Source organism: Meriones unguiculatus, chromosome 7 (genome assembly GCF_030254825.1).
Source record: "Meriones unguiculatus strain TT.TT164.6M chromosome 7, Bangor_MerUng_6.1, whole genome shotgun sequence".
NCBI classification, from domain to species: Eukaryota; Metazoa; Chordata; class Mammalia; order Rodentia; family Muridae; genus Meriones; species Meriones unguiculatus.
Genome location: NC_083355.1, coordinates 19,901,372 through 19,920,084, shown reverse-complemented (window position 1 = coordinate 19,920,084; position 18,713 = coordinate 19,901,372). Strand labels below are relative to the sequence as shown.

Here is an 18,713-nt window from a genome sequence, read left to right as displayed (position 1 = left end):
TTTTTAATGGAGAGATTCCACTGTGTTTTTATTTTAAGGGTCACATTGTCAGCCTGGTGCTTGAGTTCGATTGAGGTCCTAAAATGTGTACCAATTATTTGTCTCTACAGGAAGCTTTTCTTCTGGCTGAAGAAGAGATTCCACTGGGTGAAGTGACAAAGCAGACAGAAAGGACAGGAACCAGCACCCCACAAAAGACACAAAATGTTGCCAGCGAGAGGGAACTCTACATTCCATCCGTGGACCTTCTGACTGCTCAGGTAAATATAGCCCACACTTTGAGGGACAGGGACAGAAAGGGAGTGAGCACTGAGAAAGTTCCCACCTTGGTATTGAGAAGATGGCATAGCCACCGTGGCTCTGGGAAGTTGGCAATGGGCAGGCTTGATCCAGCCAGCAGTATTTAATGGAAGTAAGATCATACATGGAGCAAGCTTCTGAACCATTTCCTCCTGAGTTGGAAGCTCAGGTTTGTGGTTTGCCACAACTTCCCTCAGTCTCCTCTTCTTCTTCGCCTGCTTTGCTTCCCTACCCACTGTTTCCTACCCCCCAGCCAGGTAGACTTTGAGAACAAGAGTTCCCACTTTGATTAAGGAGGGACATGAACTTGAACAGAATTGAATCCAGACAATGTACCGGAGACCTGTGGGTCCACTCGTGACAGAACATGGCTCCCACTTGCACTGCAGTCATCTTTATTTGGCTGTCTCTTTTTCTAGGACCTGCTGTCCTTTGAGTTGCTGGATATAAACATTGTCCAAGAATTGGAGAGAGTGCCCCACAACACCCCTGTGGGTAAGAATGTCACTTGGCTCATCTGGTTTAGGTGCTGGTATTACAGTCTGAGGCACTAGAGGGCAAAGAATCCTCCCACACTGTGATGGTGAAGCTGCCTCCATGGTCCATCTCCTCCTCTCCCTGTTGTCTGTCAATGCCACAGTACAAGTGTGTGCAGGGCTTCCCTATTATAATGGGACCCACCTTCATTTTTCTCCTTTGTTTCTTTCCTCGTGGTTTTGTATTTTGGCTTTGACATTCCAGGCCATTTACTTGTTGTGACCCAGCACTAATGAGTCAAAGCTAGGTTCATTCCTGGTAATCTAGAGAAGTTCTTTATGACAGATAATGGAGCATATTTGGATTTATTTTAACCCCATAGGAAGCAAGAAACCTACAAATGCTGCTTCTGGACACTTGACTGTTTATGATGTCATGCTTTTTCTCAGTTGATGGTTTTCCTGTCTTCATTCTCCAGATATGACTCCCTGCATGTCTCCTCTGCCACATGACAGTCCTTTAATAGAGAAGCCAGGCTTGGGGCAGATACAGGAAGAGAGTGAAGGGGCGGGATTTAAAGCACCTCCTGGTAAGGGGTTACATATCTGTAAAGCACCTGTACCATCCCTTTCCATCCACACCCATCTTCATACACCCATTCCTCATTAACTTCACCTCAGCATGCGAACTGATGTCCCATAGCCTCTCGTTCTCTTAAAGTCTTTCCTCATGACAACAAGAGCAGCTATTCCCTCACCCAGGTTTAGTATGCAGTGACTGGTGAAAGCTCTGAAACCTTTAAACACCAAGTACAGACAAGTTTTGTGTGTCTTTCAGATTCCACCATATCGGCAAAGAGGAAGGCTGAGGCCTCTGTTTCAGTGGATGAAACGGAGGAAGACCTGAGTGGGACCCAGTTTGTGTGTGAGACTGTAATCCGATCGCTCACTTTGGATGCTGCTCCGGACCACAGCCCACCTTGCCGGCAGAGGTCTCCACAGAGTGAGTGTCCCTGTGTTTCCACCAGCTGTCAGTGGCACCTGAATGAGTGCTCTTCAGCCTTCTAAGAGGGGAGGGAGGTTGGTCTTTGTTGGAACCTGATTGCACTGACTTCTGAGTATGCTGGCGTTCTTACTAGAGCACCAGAACAGAGGCCACCCTAACTCATTTCTGCACTTTCTCAGGAGAATTACAACTGCATTCCACAGAGGAACAGCAGCCAGTAGTGCTGCCTGGATTCTGCAGAAAGGATTCTTCCTGTAAGTTGACAGAGCTCCTCAGCAAAGTTCCCATTGGCAGCGGGGTCATCTGCTTTCCCTGAAGGGCAGCAATCTGAAAAGTGTGGGACAATGCACTCCTGCAAGAAACAAGACTGTTTCCCAGAGTTAAATTCTATCATGAAAACACCTTCATGGGTTCTGGAGATAGAGTATGTGTTTTACAAGCATGAGGGGCTCAGCACCATCCATGTGAAAAGTACTCATTCAGTACTCATGTGAAAGCTCAAAATGAGAGCCTGTCTCAAAAATAAAGTAGGTGGACAGACATTTTACAAATGTCTTTAATCCCAGTACTCAGGATGTAGATGTAGCTACATTTCTATAAGTTTGAGGCCAGCTGCGTAGTGAGACACCATCTCAAAAAAAGATGGGGGAAATGGCTTCTAGAGAGCTGCACCCAGTGCTGACCTCATCTCTAGGCGCCATCCACAGTCCCATTTATCCACCTGCTCACTTACATAGACACACAGACATGCGCACACACATAAACAGTACCTTTAAAACAGACTGCTAGTATCAAATTAGTAGAGCCAGTACCATATGTTCCAAAAACTATACAAAAAATGTACTTTCTGGTGCTTAATGATAGTACCAAATTGGGGAGATGGCTCAGTGGGTAACAGTTCTTTTTGTGCAGGCAAGAAAGCCTAAATTAGTACCCACCTAAAACAAGTACAGCCCTGTCTGCCCATAACCCCATCAACAGGGAACTGAGACAGGCAGGTCCTGAGCTCACTGTCAGACATCTTAGCCAAAATGCCAAGCTTCAGGTTCAGTGAGAGACCCTGTCTTAAATAAAGTGGCCAACAACAGAGGAAGACACTTAATATCCTTCTCTGGCCTACACATGCACACACAGAGACGTAATCAGCATGCGTTACACACACATGTAAAAACATGAAATTTGACCTATATATACCTTCAAACATAATTGTCCTATATTTGCTTAGAATGAACACACAAGTATGAATGGTTTTTAGTTTTTATACATATATACAAATAGCGGAAAGGTGTGGAAGGATAAACCAGATTATTCACAGTTATTACCAGTTATTACTCTGATAGGATCTTGGGGCACCTTTGTACCCACCCCTGTGCATCACTTTTCTAAGGCAAAGGAAAACGAGCATACAAACTAAAGTGCTTACCACATGACTGTCCATTTTATAACCCAGCTAGCTAGCTTATCAGTTCTGGTTAAACTATCTCAGTCTCTTAACTATCACAGCAAAGAGGAAAAAGGCCTGTAGGATTCCCAGTGCTCACCGGAGGCCTCGCTGCTTCTGCCCACACACTTGTTTCTGTTGACTTCCATCCTGTTTGTTTTGCATGATCTTGAAACACAGAGTACAGCCATGGCTCCAGCAGCAGCCTCTTCCTCCAGTTCTTTCCACTGTGGCTTTTGTGCTAACCTATGATCTACAAGGCTTTGCTGAGTGAGAACAGCACTGAGGTTTGCTGCTAAGCCTCTTCCCTCACAGTGGTTACTTTCATCATTCCTTAGTGAAATTTGCTTTGCCTGAAGAAGGACCACTTGGAGATGAGAGGGAGGAAATTATCCGAGTTGCTGAGGAAGAAGTTGTTGAGGAGGAAGAACTCCAAGATGAAGTTCAAAGTCAGTCTTCTGCTTCCTCTGAAGATTACATCATCATCCTGCCTGAGTGCTTTGACACCAGCCGCCCACTGGGGGACTCCATGTACAGCTCTGCACTCTCACAGCCCGGCCTGGAGCGAGGGTCTGAAGGCGAACCTGGGATCGAGGCTGGGCAGGAACCAACCGAGGCTGGAGAGAGACTCCCAGAAGGGGAGAGCCAGCCCCAGGAGCAGAGCATCAGTGACATCCTCACGACCTCACAGACTCTGGACACAGTGCCTCTAGTCCCCGAAGTAGTAGGGCTTCCGCCAGCACCATCCAGGTACTGCTCATCACCCCTTAGCCATCCTGTTCCTGAGACTGGAAATGACCATAGTCTAAACTTAGATGAATAAAGGTCATATTGATATTTCTCAGCATTTGTGAATTTGGGATTCACAAATGTTTGTTTTAGTTGACCTAACTTCCCTGAGCATAGCCTGTCTACTTATTGTTTATAATTAAGAGGAGGAAAGTCTTTAAACACAAACATCTCTGGATCGTCCCTTCATGTTTTGATTCTTGGGTTGAATGAGTGCAGCAAAAACTTATGTAAGCACTTATCAGTTGGCTCAAAGTTAGAGCATTTATCTGGCAAGCATGTCAACAGAAAAGCTCTGTCTTCCATGTTTTAACAGAAGCAAAGAACAAGTAGGAAATTAAATTCCTTATGGATATATACCTCAAGTCCAGAGAGAAAGTATGTAAGTCTGCTGGGTCTGAGCCATTGGTCTCTCCCTCTATATAGAACACGTGAGAGCCCTGAATATAACATCAACTATGCAGGGAGCTAGAAATGTGCATCTGCTAGCCCCACTTGATGGAGAGGGAAGTGACCTGAATTGAAGCCAGTCTTTCTGGCTGGCTTGTGGCTAGAGAGGAAATCAGAGAGTAGACTGCAGCCCTTCTGACCATGTTGCCAAAGTCACATGTGATAGGGAGGAGAATGTGAAGCCTTCAGAGCCTCTGGCACTACTTCACTGTTAACTGTTTTCCTACCACTGCCTTGGATGATTTTCAGCTTACCTCCACTATTATTTCTTTCTAAAGGAGCTCCCCTTGTGGGCAGTATGGGTCCCCAGGAGTGGATTCACCAGTTACCATCCAAGAAGTTCCTTCAGTCCCTGATCAGATCAGAGGAGGTAATGACAAGCTTGGTCTTCGCCTCCCTTCCTTTGCTTCTTTCCAGTAGAAGCCAGGTATCAGCAAGTTGTCTGTTTTGTGACTCGTGACCTTGTTTAGGGGCCTTTCTGTACTTCTCCCTCATGCTGTTTCTACTCTCTTCAGTATATATGGAGACCTGGAGGTGGGTGTTGCATTGTAATGGGAAGAGCGCATCCTTGGAAGCAGGCCAGTATAGGCTCCAGTTCTGCCTTTCCTCCCCAGCAGGATACAACAGCTCAGCTAGTTTGTAATGCCTGTAGGTCTGTCCGCTATCTGAACAATCAGGACAGTAGCACTGTGAAGTAGTAGGTAGGTCCTCGCAGCCACTTCCCTTCCTGAAAATGCCAAACCTAAAACTGTGAAAACTAACACATCGGTGTAATGGGATTATGATTTTTTTTCTTTTACTCAATGAAGTCCCCTTGTATAGCATTTCTAGAGAGTTTTGTCTTCCTCTGTTACTTAAACCACACACAGAACTTTCTGAAACTTAGAAAAAGAAGGAAAAGGACTTCAGGCACCCCAGTTAACTTGTTGCCTGCCTCGATGATAGCTTTGCTGAGTTGGGGGATACGGGGCTTGTGGACGCTGCGGCTAACCAACAGCTCTTTTGCTTTTAGAGCCCAGAGGCTCATCAGGACTTGTAAACAGCAGACAGAGGAGCTGTGACCACTCAAGGTAACGACCTTGTGACGTCTCTTCTTGAGAAGCAGGTGGACATCCCAGCATTGCTTCTGCTTTAATGAGCCTCTTCAGAGCATGTGCCACCAGCAGAGCACAGGAAGGCGCGCACTCATTCCTCACTGTTTTTACTTCTAAAGCTTTCAAGCGCCACTGGACAGAGAGCTACGGCTTACGCTTAAGTGTTTCCACATTCCAGACAAGAAAGGACTGCCCTAAAGCTCACCTGTAGTGCCCAAGGAAACAGGAGGGGCAAGCCCCACGTGCATCTTGGCCATTTTTTCTTAGATACAGCTGCCTGTCATCTCAGATCAGTATCCAGAAAAATCTAATTTCCTTTGCCAGGTTTTCTCTGAGATTTGCAGACAAATTGCTGCTATCCAGGTGTGCCCTGACCACGTTGACTTTCAGCTGGGATGGAAAGCTGGCGTGGTAACTAGGGCAAACGTTTCCCACAGTGCTCATGTCTTGTGCAAGCCGAGTCAGAGCCCTGCATCAAACCATGATCTGTAGCTATGAAAACAATTCATTCTCATTTTTTGCATCTGATTTTTTTTTTCCTCTTAAGGATACCTCATTTTTCTTTGAAGATTAGCACCCACATTATCTTATAAGGTCCTGACTTTATTTGGGGAGATAATTTGGTTTTCCTCTGTAGGCACCACAATGGGAGCAGCATTGCTGGAGGACTGGTGAAGGGGGCTTTGTCTGTTGCTGCCTCTGCGTACAAGGCCCTATTTTCTGGGCCACCAGTCACTGCACAGGTCAGTGTGTGGTTTCTTTTCCTTAACTTCAGCCCTTAAGTCACCAGTGCAGATGGCACTGTGTTTCTGTCTGGATTGGCAGTTTACATGGCATGGACTCTATGTGGATGTAGTCCTTGAACACACAGCCCTGCCATTTTCTATCTTTTTAATCAAGTTAACTGGGGAGAAAAGGAAAAGAACCTAAGATTTGTTGACAACCTACCACATGTACAGAGTTGCAGATACTACAGGATACATAAGTCACACATTCCAACAACTGCCGGGGATTGGCAAAGCATCCCCATTTCCAATACAGGGCAAGATACTGTGCCAGCGAGTCCAACAGACAGGGCATCTCTAACTCCTGGGACAGAGGCTTCCTGGAAATTAGTATCTGCACTGAGGCCTAGAGGACAAAGCAAGTGTTCCGAACCAGGAAAGAGTATTTTAATGCTGGATATGGTAGCTCTCACCTGTAATCCCAGCTGCTCAGGAGGCAGAAAGAATGCAAGTTCAAGGCCAGCCTGGGCTCACAGTGCAACCTTTTCTTAATTAAAAATTAAGAGTACCGATGTAGTTTAAGGACAACAGAATTCTTACCTAGCACCCTGGGTTCAATTGCAGGATCTTGTCCTCCCTTTTGAAAAAGGGAATAGAGCCGGGCAGTGGTTGCGTATTCCTTTAATCCCAGCACTCAGGAGGCAGAGGCAGATGCATCTCTGAGTTTGAGGCCAGCCTGCTTTACAGAATGAATTCCAGGACAGCCATGGCTACACAGAGAAATTCTGTCTCAAAAAAAAAAAAAGAAGAAGAAGAAGAAAATTGGAATAGAATAGCTAGCCAGTAGAGTTGAACGTGAGTGGATATAACTCTGACCTGAAGAGAGGAGTGAGAAGCAAAAAGACCAGCTGCTGAGGTTTTAAGACATAGACAAGGTGTTTGTTGTTGTTATGTTGTTTTTTGGGTTTGTTTTGTTTTTAGAATAGTTTATACAGAGCCCTGGCTGCCTCAGTGTAGACCAAGCTGGCCTTGAACTCACAGAAATCCACCTGCCTCTGAGTGCTGGAACTAAGGGCATGTGGCACCATACCCCCATTAATGTAAAGGAAACAGAAATATCAGGACTTGTAAGTGATTGAATACAAAGAACCCCAGGATAAATCTCAAGCTTTAGCTTAGGTACTCAGTACCAGGCATTGTAAGAAGTAGGGCCAGTAAGATGGCTCAGTGAGCAAAGGTGCTTGCTGCCAATCCTTGACAACTTTAGTTCCAGTCCCTGGGACCTACATCATGGAAAAAGAGTACTGACTCCCATGAGTTGTCCTCTGACATGTACATGAGCACCATACACACAAATATACAAAAATACATTAATGCCCCCCCCCCATAAAAAAAGTTAACCATTTGGGTAGGAGTAAATCTTGTCAGTTTTGCTTAGTGTTGAGTTTACAACTTACTTAGGTTAAAAGGAGAGCCATCCAGAGTGCAGCTGGATGTGTGGCCTGAGCTGAAGTTTGAGTCTTTTTGTATACAGGTTCTAGTAGAAACTATGTGATTGGATGAGATTATCCAGAAAGGGAGGGGGAGACAGAAACAGCCTTTTAAGGATCAAGGCGTCGGAATTTTGCTAAAACAAAACTTAGAGGAAAACTGGGCCACTGCTGGGACTTGGGAAGATTCATAAGAGGACAGTAGAGTGCTAAATGCTGCAGAGAGCTGTGACCCAGTGGTGAGGAATTTGACAATTCGAGTCTAAACTTGAAAGCTGGCAAGCCTAGCAGTGAAAGGTGTTATCAATAGAAATGAGGAAATATTTCTGAGGTGGTAGAGGTAAAGAGAAAAATGTGCCAAACATGGTAGCACACTCCTTGAGTCTCAGCACTTGAGGAGCAGATGCAGGCGAATCTCTGACTTTGAGGCTAGACCGGTCTACAAAGTGAGTTCCAGGACAGCCAGAGCTGTTACACAGAGAAACGCTATCTCGAAAAACAAGAGAGTGCAATGTACAAACAAACCTGTCAAGGGTGGTAGTTAGCCTGTTCTAAAATGAGCAGAAAGAGGGACTAGGGATTATAGCTCAGTGGCAAAGCAGCATATAGGAAGCTGATGCTGCATCTCTGAATTCAATAATGTCCTGGTCAGCAGGAAGAGACTTTTCTCGGAAAAGGGAGGGGAGTTTCTGTAAATGAGTGTTAGCTTCCTCTTAATGGATCACTTCTGTCTTGGGGTTAAAAAGTCAAAAAGACTGCCAAAGATGTAATTTCCCCATTTTATATCCATCTTACTTGCATACCTGGTAGTTTCATGTCCCCTGCCATCTTCAGGAAGTCTTTTTTTTTTTTTTTTTTTTTTTTTTGCTCATATTTGCTCCATCACAATTTTAGTTAAAGTTTTCAAGGCTTTTCATTTTGCTCTTCAATTTTTAATTGGCTGAAGAATTGGTGATTTTTGTTTGTTTGGGGTTTTGGAGACAAGGTCTCACTGTAGCCCAGGCTAGCCCCAAACCTGTGCTCTTCCTCCAACCTGTAATCAGGTATGAGCCACTGTGCCTAATGCTGCTTTCAGAAAGTCCATTACCTAACATGTTGACTAAGTAAGGAAAGCCTAGGATGACAGTTTAATAAATATTTGCAAGATAAGCAGTTAAATTATACAGAAAATGTCTACTTGTCTCTGCACAGCCCATCACTTCTGAAGATCAGACAGCAGCCCTGATGGCACATCTCTTTGAAATGGGATTCTGCGACAGGCAGCTGAACCTGAGGCTGCTGAGAAAACACAATCAGAATATCCTGCAGGTTGTGACAGAGCTCCTCCAAGTCAGCAACAACGACTGGTACAGCCACCGCTACTGAGGCCTGATCTTGTATTAAATAACCGCCTGCCGCTCAGAGATGATCTCTATCCTGTCATTGAGTGTGGGTGGAAGCCCTTGCTTGTTTTTTAATCCGATGAATCTATATCGAGCGTCGCTGAATGGTTGAACCAATACCTGTTACAGTATTCTTTGGAGCAAAATCAAAGACCAGAACTTAAATTTTCACTTTAGAAATGGGATGAATGGTAGGAAGACAGTTTCCAACTGCTCTGGACAGAACTCTCTCCACTGTAGTACAAGGAAGCGTGTACCTTGAACTTCCTGTGGACTGCTTTTCCTTCTGCTAGTATTGAAGTTGAGTATTTTTCTTTGGTTCATGTGGATGTTCTTAATGGGCTGTTAAATGTTAGTTTGGTTTTTTTTTTGTTTTGTTTTCTAAAGATTAATCTTGAATGTTTTCAAGAATTATTCTCCTAATTTTTATAACCAACCCCAAGCTTCATAGCTACGTGACCTTAAAGGACAGCAGATCAAGAAAGTCATTTTTCTGTTAAGACTTAGCTTTCAGAAGACTCCAGTGGTACAATTAAGTATCCACCTGGAAGGATGGAAGGGCATGCTAGTTAACCCACCAGCACCTACTGAGCAGTGTCTGTTGAAGTACTTTTGCATAAAGTTTTATTTAAGGAAAAATCCTAGGTAGTGTGAAGTATTTTCTGAATCCTATAGGGAAATGAAAACCCCACCTGTTAGATAAAGGGAAGGTAAATTTAAATCATCCTTTTTCTGACTGTCATAGCAGATCTTAAGGAGAACAGGTATGTGCAAATACTCATCTCAGTAAGATGTGAGTGTGGGTGAGGGGACACAGGAGAAATGCTGGTGACTTCACGAATGTACTCTGCTTCTGAGGTGTCCAGCCCTAGAGAACAGGAAGTGTGGTGGTTGGGGGCTAACCCACTGAAAGGTTAGTTTACCGTTAGGGTAACTGGGAAGAAACTTGCTCTCAGAGCGCTAGTTCATAAAGGGGGCTTTGGGTACAGGTGGTGAAAGAAGAGGTAACGAAACACTAAAGAATTTATTGAAGGAATCTGGACCCCAGCTGAAAGGGGAAAGATAGTTAAAATAGTATTATTTAACTTAGTTGGTATTTATAATAAATGGAGATTTTAATTACTCATAATCTGTTTACTTACAGTCTAACTCTTGAATGCTTCTAAATAAACCACAATTCAAACTTCAAGCCAACCAAGCTGTTTATTATTTAAAACGCTTTCGTGGGGTTTGGGTAGAGGCAGAGCCATTTTGTGTGGGTGATTAGGTGGATGTGGAGCCGGACCTGTCTTGACCGTCCGGGTCTAGGCGTTCGTTCCGTTGTTACTTGTGCATAGTCACTTAAAGAATTGTGAATAAACGTTCCCTGAAACGCTTCCCTGGGCTAGTCGGTCCTTGTAATAGCACGGTCCCGCGGGGCTCGGAGACGCGGCGCCGGAAGCGCGTTCCGGCAGGGGGCGCCGCTGGGGAGAGGGCGGGGCCGAGGGCGGGGTCGGCCGGGCCTGGACTCCGAGCTTGCGATGAGCGAGCAGCTCCCGCACTTTCGATTACGCTGTGGGCGTCGCCACCTTCGGGTAAGGCGCTCCCAGGACCCCTTTCCTTCCCCTCTACAAAAAGCTCAAACAGGGTCGTCTGAGCTTTCACAGCGCCCAACGCAGTGCCAAGTTCGACTAACGGCCAATGTGGTGGATTTAAAATCCTTCTTCAATGAAATCCTACCTTTTCCTTCCTTGCCCACCTGGTGGCCCTTCGGAAAGTCCCAGTAGGGAGGGGACTTGACCCTCCCGGAAGGCTAGAATCCCTGCTCCCTGCACGTTCAACTCTCTCAGGTCTCCGCTGAAGGGAGCTGACCGTCCTCCCGCCCTGGGGCCACCGCAACCCAGAGGCCCTTCTCCCCAAAGGAGCATTCCAGAAAACCCAGTCTTGAGGCTGAAAAGAGCCTGGAATCCCAGACCTAAACCAGGTGAGTAAGGGGCTTTATTTTAGTCCAGGATGATCTGAATGTGTTCAGAGTTGCTACTTTGGGGCTTTGGGGGAAAGTTCAGATTTCGTCTTGACCTTTCCTAATGAAGAACACTCTCAGATGTCTCAGAAAGCAGTGTACAGATTTAGGCTCCCTCCCAGTCCGGTTTCACGGGGCTTAGCCACAGCTCTGGCCTCTCACTTAAGCCCTGCTTATTCAGCCAGATTCCTGCCTTCTACACTCGCAAGCCCACTTCAGGCATTTCTGCCCTGGCACTCTTGCCTCTCCACAGAGTAATAACTTGATTAGGGAGGACAAAGGAACCTGCCACTGCTGTGCCTCCCACTCCCAGTCCTACCCAGCTTCCCTTTCTTTGAAATGACAGTTCAGCTTTTCTTGGTAAAAAAAAATATTCACCATTCACTTATGGAAGGCCCTTAAAGTGAAATAACTTCTGCTTTTCTTTTCTGAATTGAATTCTTATTAAAAAATAAATAAGTCCCAAGGCACCGCCCAAACCTTTCTTCCCTAAGCTAAAGCTTGCTTAGATAACGGTGGGGCTTCCTGCTGATCTTGAAAACTTAAAACCAGAATTGTGTCTGGCAGCAGTGCTAGCAGGCTAATAGCACTGAACTTTGTTTTATTTCTCATTAGTGAAGAATCCTGCTGAACTATGGGTAAGGCATTCTCCCAGCTCAAGTCTCAGCAGGATGAGGACAGGCCGATCCTCCCCGACAACCCAGCCGTTACCAGCAAGGCGGCCAACTACTTCAGCATCTGTGGCAACAAGCCACCCCGCGGTGTGCCTTATGAAAAGGTTGCTGGTACCGGCTTTGTGACTTGCCCTACCTGCCAAGGCAATGGGGAGATCCGCCAAGGTGAGTAGCCCAAGGTCCGGGAAATATCCGAGAAACCAGGGAGAGACCCAGACCTGCCCCGCTGCGTCAACTGAAGCGGGTGAACCCTGCCATTTCATGTTCTCTTAGTCTCAGATTGGCCAAGGAGAAATACCAGATCCTGCCATAGCTCTCTTCCCCAGCCCCTAAAGGAAAGTTTCTTGTCCATCTGTTCCTCAAGAGGTTAAAAATGACCTTTCCAAAGGAAATGGGGCACCTCTGACTTGCTAGTGTCTCAATGTTTCTTCATACTGCGTAGTGGAAGTCAGGCTCCTTTTCTAGTTGAAAGTGTGCTGCCAGCTTTACCCAGTTTCCTCAGTCCTGCTCCTGGCACAGCCTGATGGGGTGGAGGGATGCGCCAGGGAGGCTGGCACAGGAAGTATTTGTCACGGATGCTTCTTAGCATTCTCTTTCCTTCTACAGAGTTAGAGAAGCAGCTAGTAGCCCTCATCCCTTACGGGGACCAAAGGCTGAAGCCCAAACACACGTGAGTTTCATATGTCCGCGGGGGCTGCCTTACCTGTCTCCCATCTTTTGATCTGATTTTTTTTCCCCTGTTGGTTTTCATCCAGAAAGCCCAAGTCTTACTGTGCTCAAACTTACACTACCCTCCTGTTTCCAAGGATTGTCCTTGTTTAAGAGAATAGTGTCAAAAAACAAAACAAAATATAGTATCCGCAGTTGGGATTGTAGCTCACTAATAGTGTGTTTGCTTAGTCAGCGTGAATGAGGCCCTGGGTTTTATATCTAGCAAAAAGAAGAAAAAAAAAAAAAGATAAATGTCATAGTTTTGTTAACTACCCGTGTTTCACGATGTAGATAACAGAGATTGGAATGTTATATCCCATAAATATGTACACTTATATGTTGGTCAAAATATAACTTAACAATTAAAAAAAAAAGCAGCATAGTTCATAGTAGAGATGAGCTGAGGCCCCTCACGGAGGGGCCAAGCTTTCTGGGAGCAAACAAGTTACCCTGTTTGCAGCTACCTTTGCTATAGCAATTTAGATCTTGCTTTCTTCCCAAGAGAGATTAGAAAGCAGCTAGTTGGACTTCTGTTCTGGGACAGTTCAGAACCTCAGAAGCAGCCCTGAGTTTCTGTGCGGTGTCAGTGACCCTGTATGTGACAGCATCCATTTAACAAGGATGCCTGTAACCTCCTCCACAGACCCTCAGCTTCCCTGAGGGCTGTTGGCCAGCCTCCCTAGCTAACGTACTAAAAGCAGAAACTATCCCAGGCCATGGTTCAGCAGGTTGAGGTGCTTACTGCTCGGCCTGAAGTTCAAACCCCGGGACCCACATGGCAGGAGAGAACTAACTGCTACAAGTTGCCCTTTGACCTCCACACACATGCTCTAGCACACACAAAGGAAATAAATAAGTAGAGCCGGGTGTGGTGGCACACATCTGTAATCCCAGCACTTAGGAGGCAGAGGCAGAGGCAGGTGGATCTCTGTGAGTTCAAGGCCAGCCTCGTCTAAAAATGGAGTCCAGCAGCACAGCCAGGGCTACACAGAGAAACCCTACCTCAAACAAACAAATAAATATATAAACAAATAAATGTAATAAAATTAGAAACAAAGAAGCATATGGACTGGCTTCTAATGGTAATAGTATCATTCACTGAGGTATTCACTTGATTGATTATTTTTTAATCATTTTTTACTTTTTTAAATTTTTATTTTTTTTAATATTAGTTACAGTTTATGAACTTTGTATCCCAGCTGTATCCCCACTAAGTTTTTTTTTTGTTTGTTTGGTTTGTTTTTTCTGAAACAGGGTTTTTCTGTGTAGCTTTGGCTGCCCTGGGCTCACTTTGTAGAACTCACAGTGATCCACCTGCCTCTGCCTCCTGGAGTACTGGGATCAAAGGCGTGGGCCACCATGTCCTGGCTTCACTGAGGCCTTACTGTGTGCCTAGAACAGTGATTGATTATTTTTCCCTCTGTTGACCCATAGGAAATTCTATGAAATAGATTATCTCCTCTTCACAGACATGCTTGGCTTTTTAAGAGGTTAAGTAGTGTCACTCAGCATTACATCAGTGGGGACAGGGAGCTGGGGATGGAAGCCAGGATGCCTGCCTTCAAACCCTGTGCCAAGCCACAGAGAGCTAAGTGTGCAGTTGTTAGGCAATGTGCAAGAGAAAACCGCTTGTCTGGAGAGGAGGGACTGAATCTCCTCCTCAGGTCTCGTTGGTGTTCAGACTTCTCTCCTCCATCCTGGGGGCCTGCTTTCACACAGGAAGCTCTCTGTGTGCCTGGCGGTGAGCATCTGCCTGCTGGCTTTCTCCCTCACCATCTTTTTCCTGTATCCACGGTCCATTGTCGTGCAGCCTGTAGGCCTCAACTCCTCCACGGTAGCCTTTGATGAGAATCATGTACAGCTCAACATGACGGTAGGTGGTAGCTGCTCCTCCTGTCACTACTGTCTTCTTCTCCAAAACATCTCCATGTAATCCTAAAGGTGCAGGTACCAAGGGTCTTGTGGTATGCAGAAAATTCTGAGAGGCACCATGAGCTCCATAGTAGATGGTATGGGATTGGGACTCCACAGAGTGAAGAGGTCAATCATAGGGAGGAATAGGATGTCCAGAAAAAATGGAGAGAAATGGATAAGACTGGCTACTGAGAGGCTGGAGAGATAGCAGTTAAGACCACTAGCTGCTGGAGGGGGTGAGGGGCCATTCGCTGCTCTTCTGAAGGACCCAAGTTCACTTTCCAGCACCCACAGCTTACAGCGGTCTATAATTCAGCTCCAAGTGACTTGACACCCTCACACAGACATACGTGCAGGCAAAACACCAGTGCATACAAAATAAAAATCAATCATTGAAGGAAAAAAAAAAAAAAGCTGGCCAGGCAGTGGTAGCACACACCTTTAATTCCAGCACTTGGGAGACAGGAGCAAGCTGATCTCTGTTAAGCCAGCCTGGTCCACAGAGTACATTCCAGGACAGCCAGGGCTACACAGAGAAACTCTGTCTTGGGGGGGGAAGAAAACAAACCTGGAACCTGAGCCAACAAACCTTGATTGATTGATTGATTGATTGATTGATTGGCTCTCACTATGTTGCCCAACATTGGTCTTAAATTCCTGGGTTCAAGTGATCCTTTTAGTCTCCAGAGTAATCAGGAGAGTAAGGGAGCACCACAGAACCCAGCTCAGCGTCTCGCCTTAAAGGTGACCTTTGCCATAACAAGCCTCCAGAGTCATCTGTAGAGAGGGCAGGCTGGGACTCGGCCAAAGGGCCAGACTTCTGCAGCTCCTCCCGTTCTCCCTTCTGCAGGGGAGCCATCCTCACCATTTTCTGTCCTTGCTGTCATCTCCAGAATGTGCTCAACATCTCCAACAGCAACTTCTATCCCATCACAGTCACATGGCTGACTGCCGAGGTGCTCCACCTGACCTCTGTGGTAGGACAAGTCAACAGCAGCCTCCGCCTGCACATCGGCCCTTTGGCCAACGAGCAGGTAACTCCCCTGTCCCTGGCCAGCCCTGCTTACAGGTATGTGGATGTTTGTGGTGGTGGAAAGGGGACAGCCTGACAACACAAGCTAATCTTGTGTCCCTTTGACTGACAGGTGCCTTATGAAGTTGCCAGCAGGATTTTGGATGAAAACACATAGTGAGTGCCCTCTGTTCTCTTCACTCCTACCCTCTTCCTTGGCTTAAAAACCCAGATAGCATTCACTGACGGGCTGGTGAGGTAAAGGTGTTTGCCACCCTGACCTGAATTTAATCTTCCAGTCTTCTGCGGTAGGAAAAGAGAACCCACTCCCACAAATTGTCCCTCGACATTCTCACAGATGCCATGACTTGAGTGTGCCTAAACACGCACTAATCTTTTTGGTTTTTTTAGACAGGGCTTTTCTGTGTAGCCCTGGCTATCCTGAAACTCAAGAGTTCCACTTGCTTCTGCCTCCTTAGTGGGGGAATTAAAGGTGTGAGCCACCACCCCCCCAACAACTAAACGTATTTGTTTTGTTTTGTTTTTCGAGACAGGGTTTCTCCATGTGTAGCCCTAGCTATCCTGGAACTCAATTTGTAGACCAGGCTGGCCTTGAGCTCTCACAGAGATCCGCCTGCCTCTTATAACTGGACTCAGGACTCGTGACCAAGACAGCAATATGCAAGGGCAAAAGTCCACAGCCTCTTCTTCCTGTCGGACCTAGGTTAGACTAACAAGGTGGAGTTTTGTTAATCTTTATCTGAGTTGGACTCTCTGAATCTCTGTGGAAGAATAATATCTAGTTTTCTGCTGAGGCAGAGGCCAGCGTATTCCTGGGCCAGGAATACATGGATGGCCAGGTGGCCAGGCTCATCTTAAAGGATAAAGGGTTAAGTAAGAGTGGCATCGTGAAGGCCCCCAAAGGGAGGCAAGAAAACTGTATTCTGCCTTTTTGTTTGTTTGTTTGTTTTGGATCTGCTTGCCTTTGCCTCCCCAAGTGCTGGGATTGAAGGCATGTGCCACCATGCCCAGCCGTGCTGTGACTTCTAAGTCCTCTAAGTTACCTGTCTACTCACTGTGAAACAAGGCTCAGTGTTTCCTTTCTCTCTCTCTCTCAGCAAAATCTGTACGTGGCTGAAAGTCAGGGTCCACCATATTCTTTTGAATATCCAGTAAGTATGGTGTGGAACTCCTGGGTCCCCGCTCTCACTTCAGTCCCACCTCAGTTGCATTTCACGAGGTAGAGAGAGAGTTCCGGTAGCTGACATCATGAGTCTTTTTGGCAGTTCCAGGAAATAGCAACTCTGGGGCCCGATCTTGTCTTGCTTATGATCCCTGTCTGGAGTTTCTAGAACACAGGTGGGACAGCTGTCCCAGAGTCCTGGCAGAGCAGAAGGAAGCGGGAGGGAGGTCCTGGGGAGCCAGCTTCACACACAGAGTAGACCCAGGCCAAAGCTGTCCTTTCCCTTGCAGACTTCACAGCAAGCCCTGCTTCCTTCCTCTCCAGGGGTTCCCTGACCTGCTCCTACCTGAGCCATCCACAGCAGCTGCCCTTCGAGAGCTTTGAGTATGTGGATTGCAGGGAGAACATGTCAGTGCCCCACCTGGAGCTCCCTCGTCCAGCCTGACCTGTCTGCTGCCTCTGTACTCCAGGCACCCGCAGGCTGGTCTGCGGCTCATTTCCATGGATCGCAAGGATGGACTGTAGTGACTTTGCCGAAGGAAAAGTTCTGCTTTGTTATCCCGTAGCACATGGAACTTCTGTAACTATGTCATAGGCCCTGACACCTCAGATCCCCTGAGTCACATCTGACTGATCTTACCCATGCTCTGTGTTGAGGTGGGTCTTCAGAGAAAGTCTTAGTTTTATTGAGACATACAACATGGGTGGACCCTTTCAAGTGCTTCTCCCAGTAAGAAGTGGTTTTGAGGACATCCAGTGCCGTCTGCAAGGTCTTTTTTAGGTGACTATAATGTTCTCTGTCGCTTTGGTCAGGTGATAGTGATGGTGGTGACCTGTCTCTCAATAAGTGGTCTCTCCCCTTACAAGCTATCCAGATGAGGGACCGTAAGGTCCTCATCCTTCCTGGTTGAGGACAGTGTCCCTGGTTTCCAGGAAGGCAGAGTACTTCATCTAAACCTCTTCCCTATAGAACAGCTCTAAAGCTAAGTAGCTGCGGAGGAGCTGTCTGGTCTACCCTAGATCAAAGGCAGAGTCATTTGAAAAGGTATTTATTAAAGTTTCTAAGCCCACAATCCCAAGCCCATGTGTGTGGACACAGTACATAGAGTAGGCCCAGTGACTGTACTCAGAAAGTCTGAAGGCCATGAACTGTTGTCAGGCCAAAGCTGTGGGGCTCCCATGGATTCTCTGCACCCGGCCCACCCTCTTTTCCCAAGGCCTCTGCTGTTCTCTGGGCTTTGACTGTGAAGAGTGACAGATTCACCAGAACTGGGCTAGATCCTCGCCTGTCACTGCACTGAACCAAATCCCACGTAACTCCCAATTTCCCAAAGGATTCTACATAGAGATGAGATCTGTATTGCAGGAAGGCAGGAATGTTTGTTCGTTAAACTAGCTCCCCTTGGCCCTTCAGACAGGTGGTGTGGTAAGAAGCTGATGAGGCAGTAATGGTGACGGAACTATATAGCTAGACTCGGGCTGCAAGGAGGGAAAGTCTGTTGTCCCAAGCTTTCCCCCCTGAGTAGCCAGGGTTAAGGTATGCCAACAAAACACAGAGTCGCAGGGAGGTCAAGCCGAGGTCTTGGGGTATAAACCATCAAATGTAAAAGATTTCTATCAATAAACTATTTAGCGGTGCTAAAGGAAAAAAAAGGAGTTTCCTGGGCAGGAAAGTGAGGGTGCCGGCGCTCACAAGCCATTTGATTTTGTGTGTGCATGCGTGTGGAGGTCAGGGCACAACCTTGGGGGTCCATCTTTGGGTACTATCCTTTTTTAAAATGTATTATTTTGAGACAGGGTCTCGCTGTGGAGCCCTGGCTGCCCTAGAACTATTTAGACCAGGCTTGTCTCAAACACACAGAGATCTGCCTGCCACTACCTTCCTAGGGCTGGAAGTAAGGGCATGTGCCATTGTGCCAGGCACTATCCTTTAAAAAAAAAAAAAAAAAGTTCCAAGGTATCTACCTTTCTCCACCTCTCTAGTGCTGGTATTACCTGTGCCACCATGCCCAGCTTTTCTTACAGGTTCTGAGTGTTAAACTGAGGCCTTTGTACTTGCGAGAT

General features: G+C 46.4%; 2 protein-coding genes across 8 annotated transcripts in view; both read left to right on the top strand.

The window, feature by feature from the left end:
- Positions 1-10,342, top strand: part of Nbr1 (NBR1 autophagy cargo receptor) — a 29,710-nt gene extending 19,368 nt beyond the window's left edge. For 4 of the 6 annotated variants that reach the window (XM_021641214.2, XM_021641215.2, XM_021641212.2 and 1 more), the window contains exons 14-23: positions 111-260; positions 720-795; positions 1,256-1,366; positions 1,615-1,779; positions 1,962-2,036; positions 3,562-3,973; positions 4,741-4,832; positions 5,475-5,532; positions 6,194-6,299; positions 8,963-10,342. In XM_021641214.2, the coding sequence (XP_021496889.1) occupies positions 111-260; positions 720-795; positions 1,256-1,366; positions 1,615-1,779; positions 1,962-2,036; positions 3,562-3,973; positions 4,741-4,832; positions 5,475-5,532; positions 6,194-6,299; positions 8,963-9,136 (1,419 nt within the window). In that variant the 3' untranslated portion in view covers positions 9,137-10,342. The remainder of the gene's footprint in view (positions 1-110; positions 261-719; positions 796-1,255; positions 1,367-1,614; positions 1,780-1,961; positions 2,037-3,561; positions 3,974-4,740; positions 4,833-5,474; positions 5,533-6,193; positions 6,300-8,962) is intronic. The other 2 variants (XM_021641217.2, XM_021641216.2) reach the window with 2 other exon arrangements.
- Positions 10,343-10,634: 292 nt separating this feature from the next.
- On the top strand, positions 10,635-18,302 carry Tmem106a (transmembrane protein 106A). Of its 2 annotated transcripts, XM_021641219.2 has the most exons (9): positions 10,635-10,727; positions 10,983-11,116; positions 11,771-11,994; positions 12,436-12,499; positions 14,260-14,413; positions 15,348-15,488; positions 15,600-15,643; positions 16,585-16,638; positions 16,974-18,302. In XM_021641219.2, exons 3-9 carry the CDS (start codon positions 11,790-11,792, stop codon positions 17,092-17,094), a joined length of 783 nt encoding a protein of 260 aa, XP_021496894.1. In that variant the 5' UTR covers positions 10,635-10,727; positions 10,983-11,116; positions 11,771-11,789; the 3' UTR covers positions 17,095-18,302. The 2 variants fall into 2 exon arrangements, with proteins under 2 accessions (XP_021496894.1, XP_021496893.1); XM_021641218.2 differs by having other exon boundaries at positions 10,675-11,116.
- Positions 18,303-18,713: the final 411 nt, after the last annotated feature.

Bases quoted from the DNA above. Each gene is read 5' to 3' on its own strand.
- Tmem106a (XM_021641219.2), top strand. From the start codon at position 11,790: ATGGGTAAGGCATTCTCCCAGCTCAAGTCTCAGCAGGATGAGGACAGG. The intron at 14,414-15,347 runs GTAGGTGGTAGC...TGTCATCTCCAG, and splicing joins ATGTACAGCTCAACATGACG to AATGTGCTCAACATCTCCAA. The intron at 15,644-16,584 runs GTGAGTGCCCTC...TCTCTCTCTCAG, and splicing joins ATTTTGGATGAAAACACATA to CAAAATCTGTACGTGGCTGA.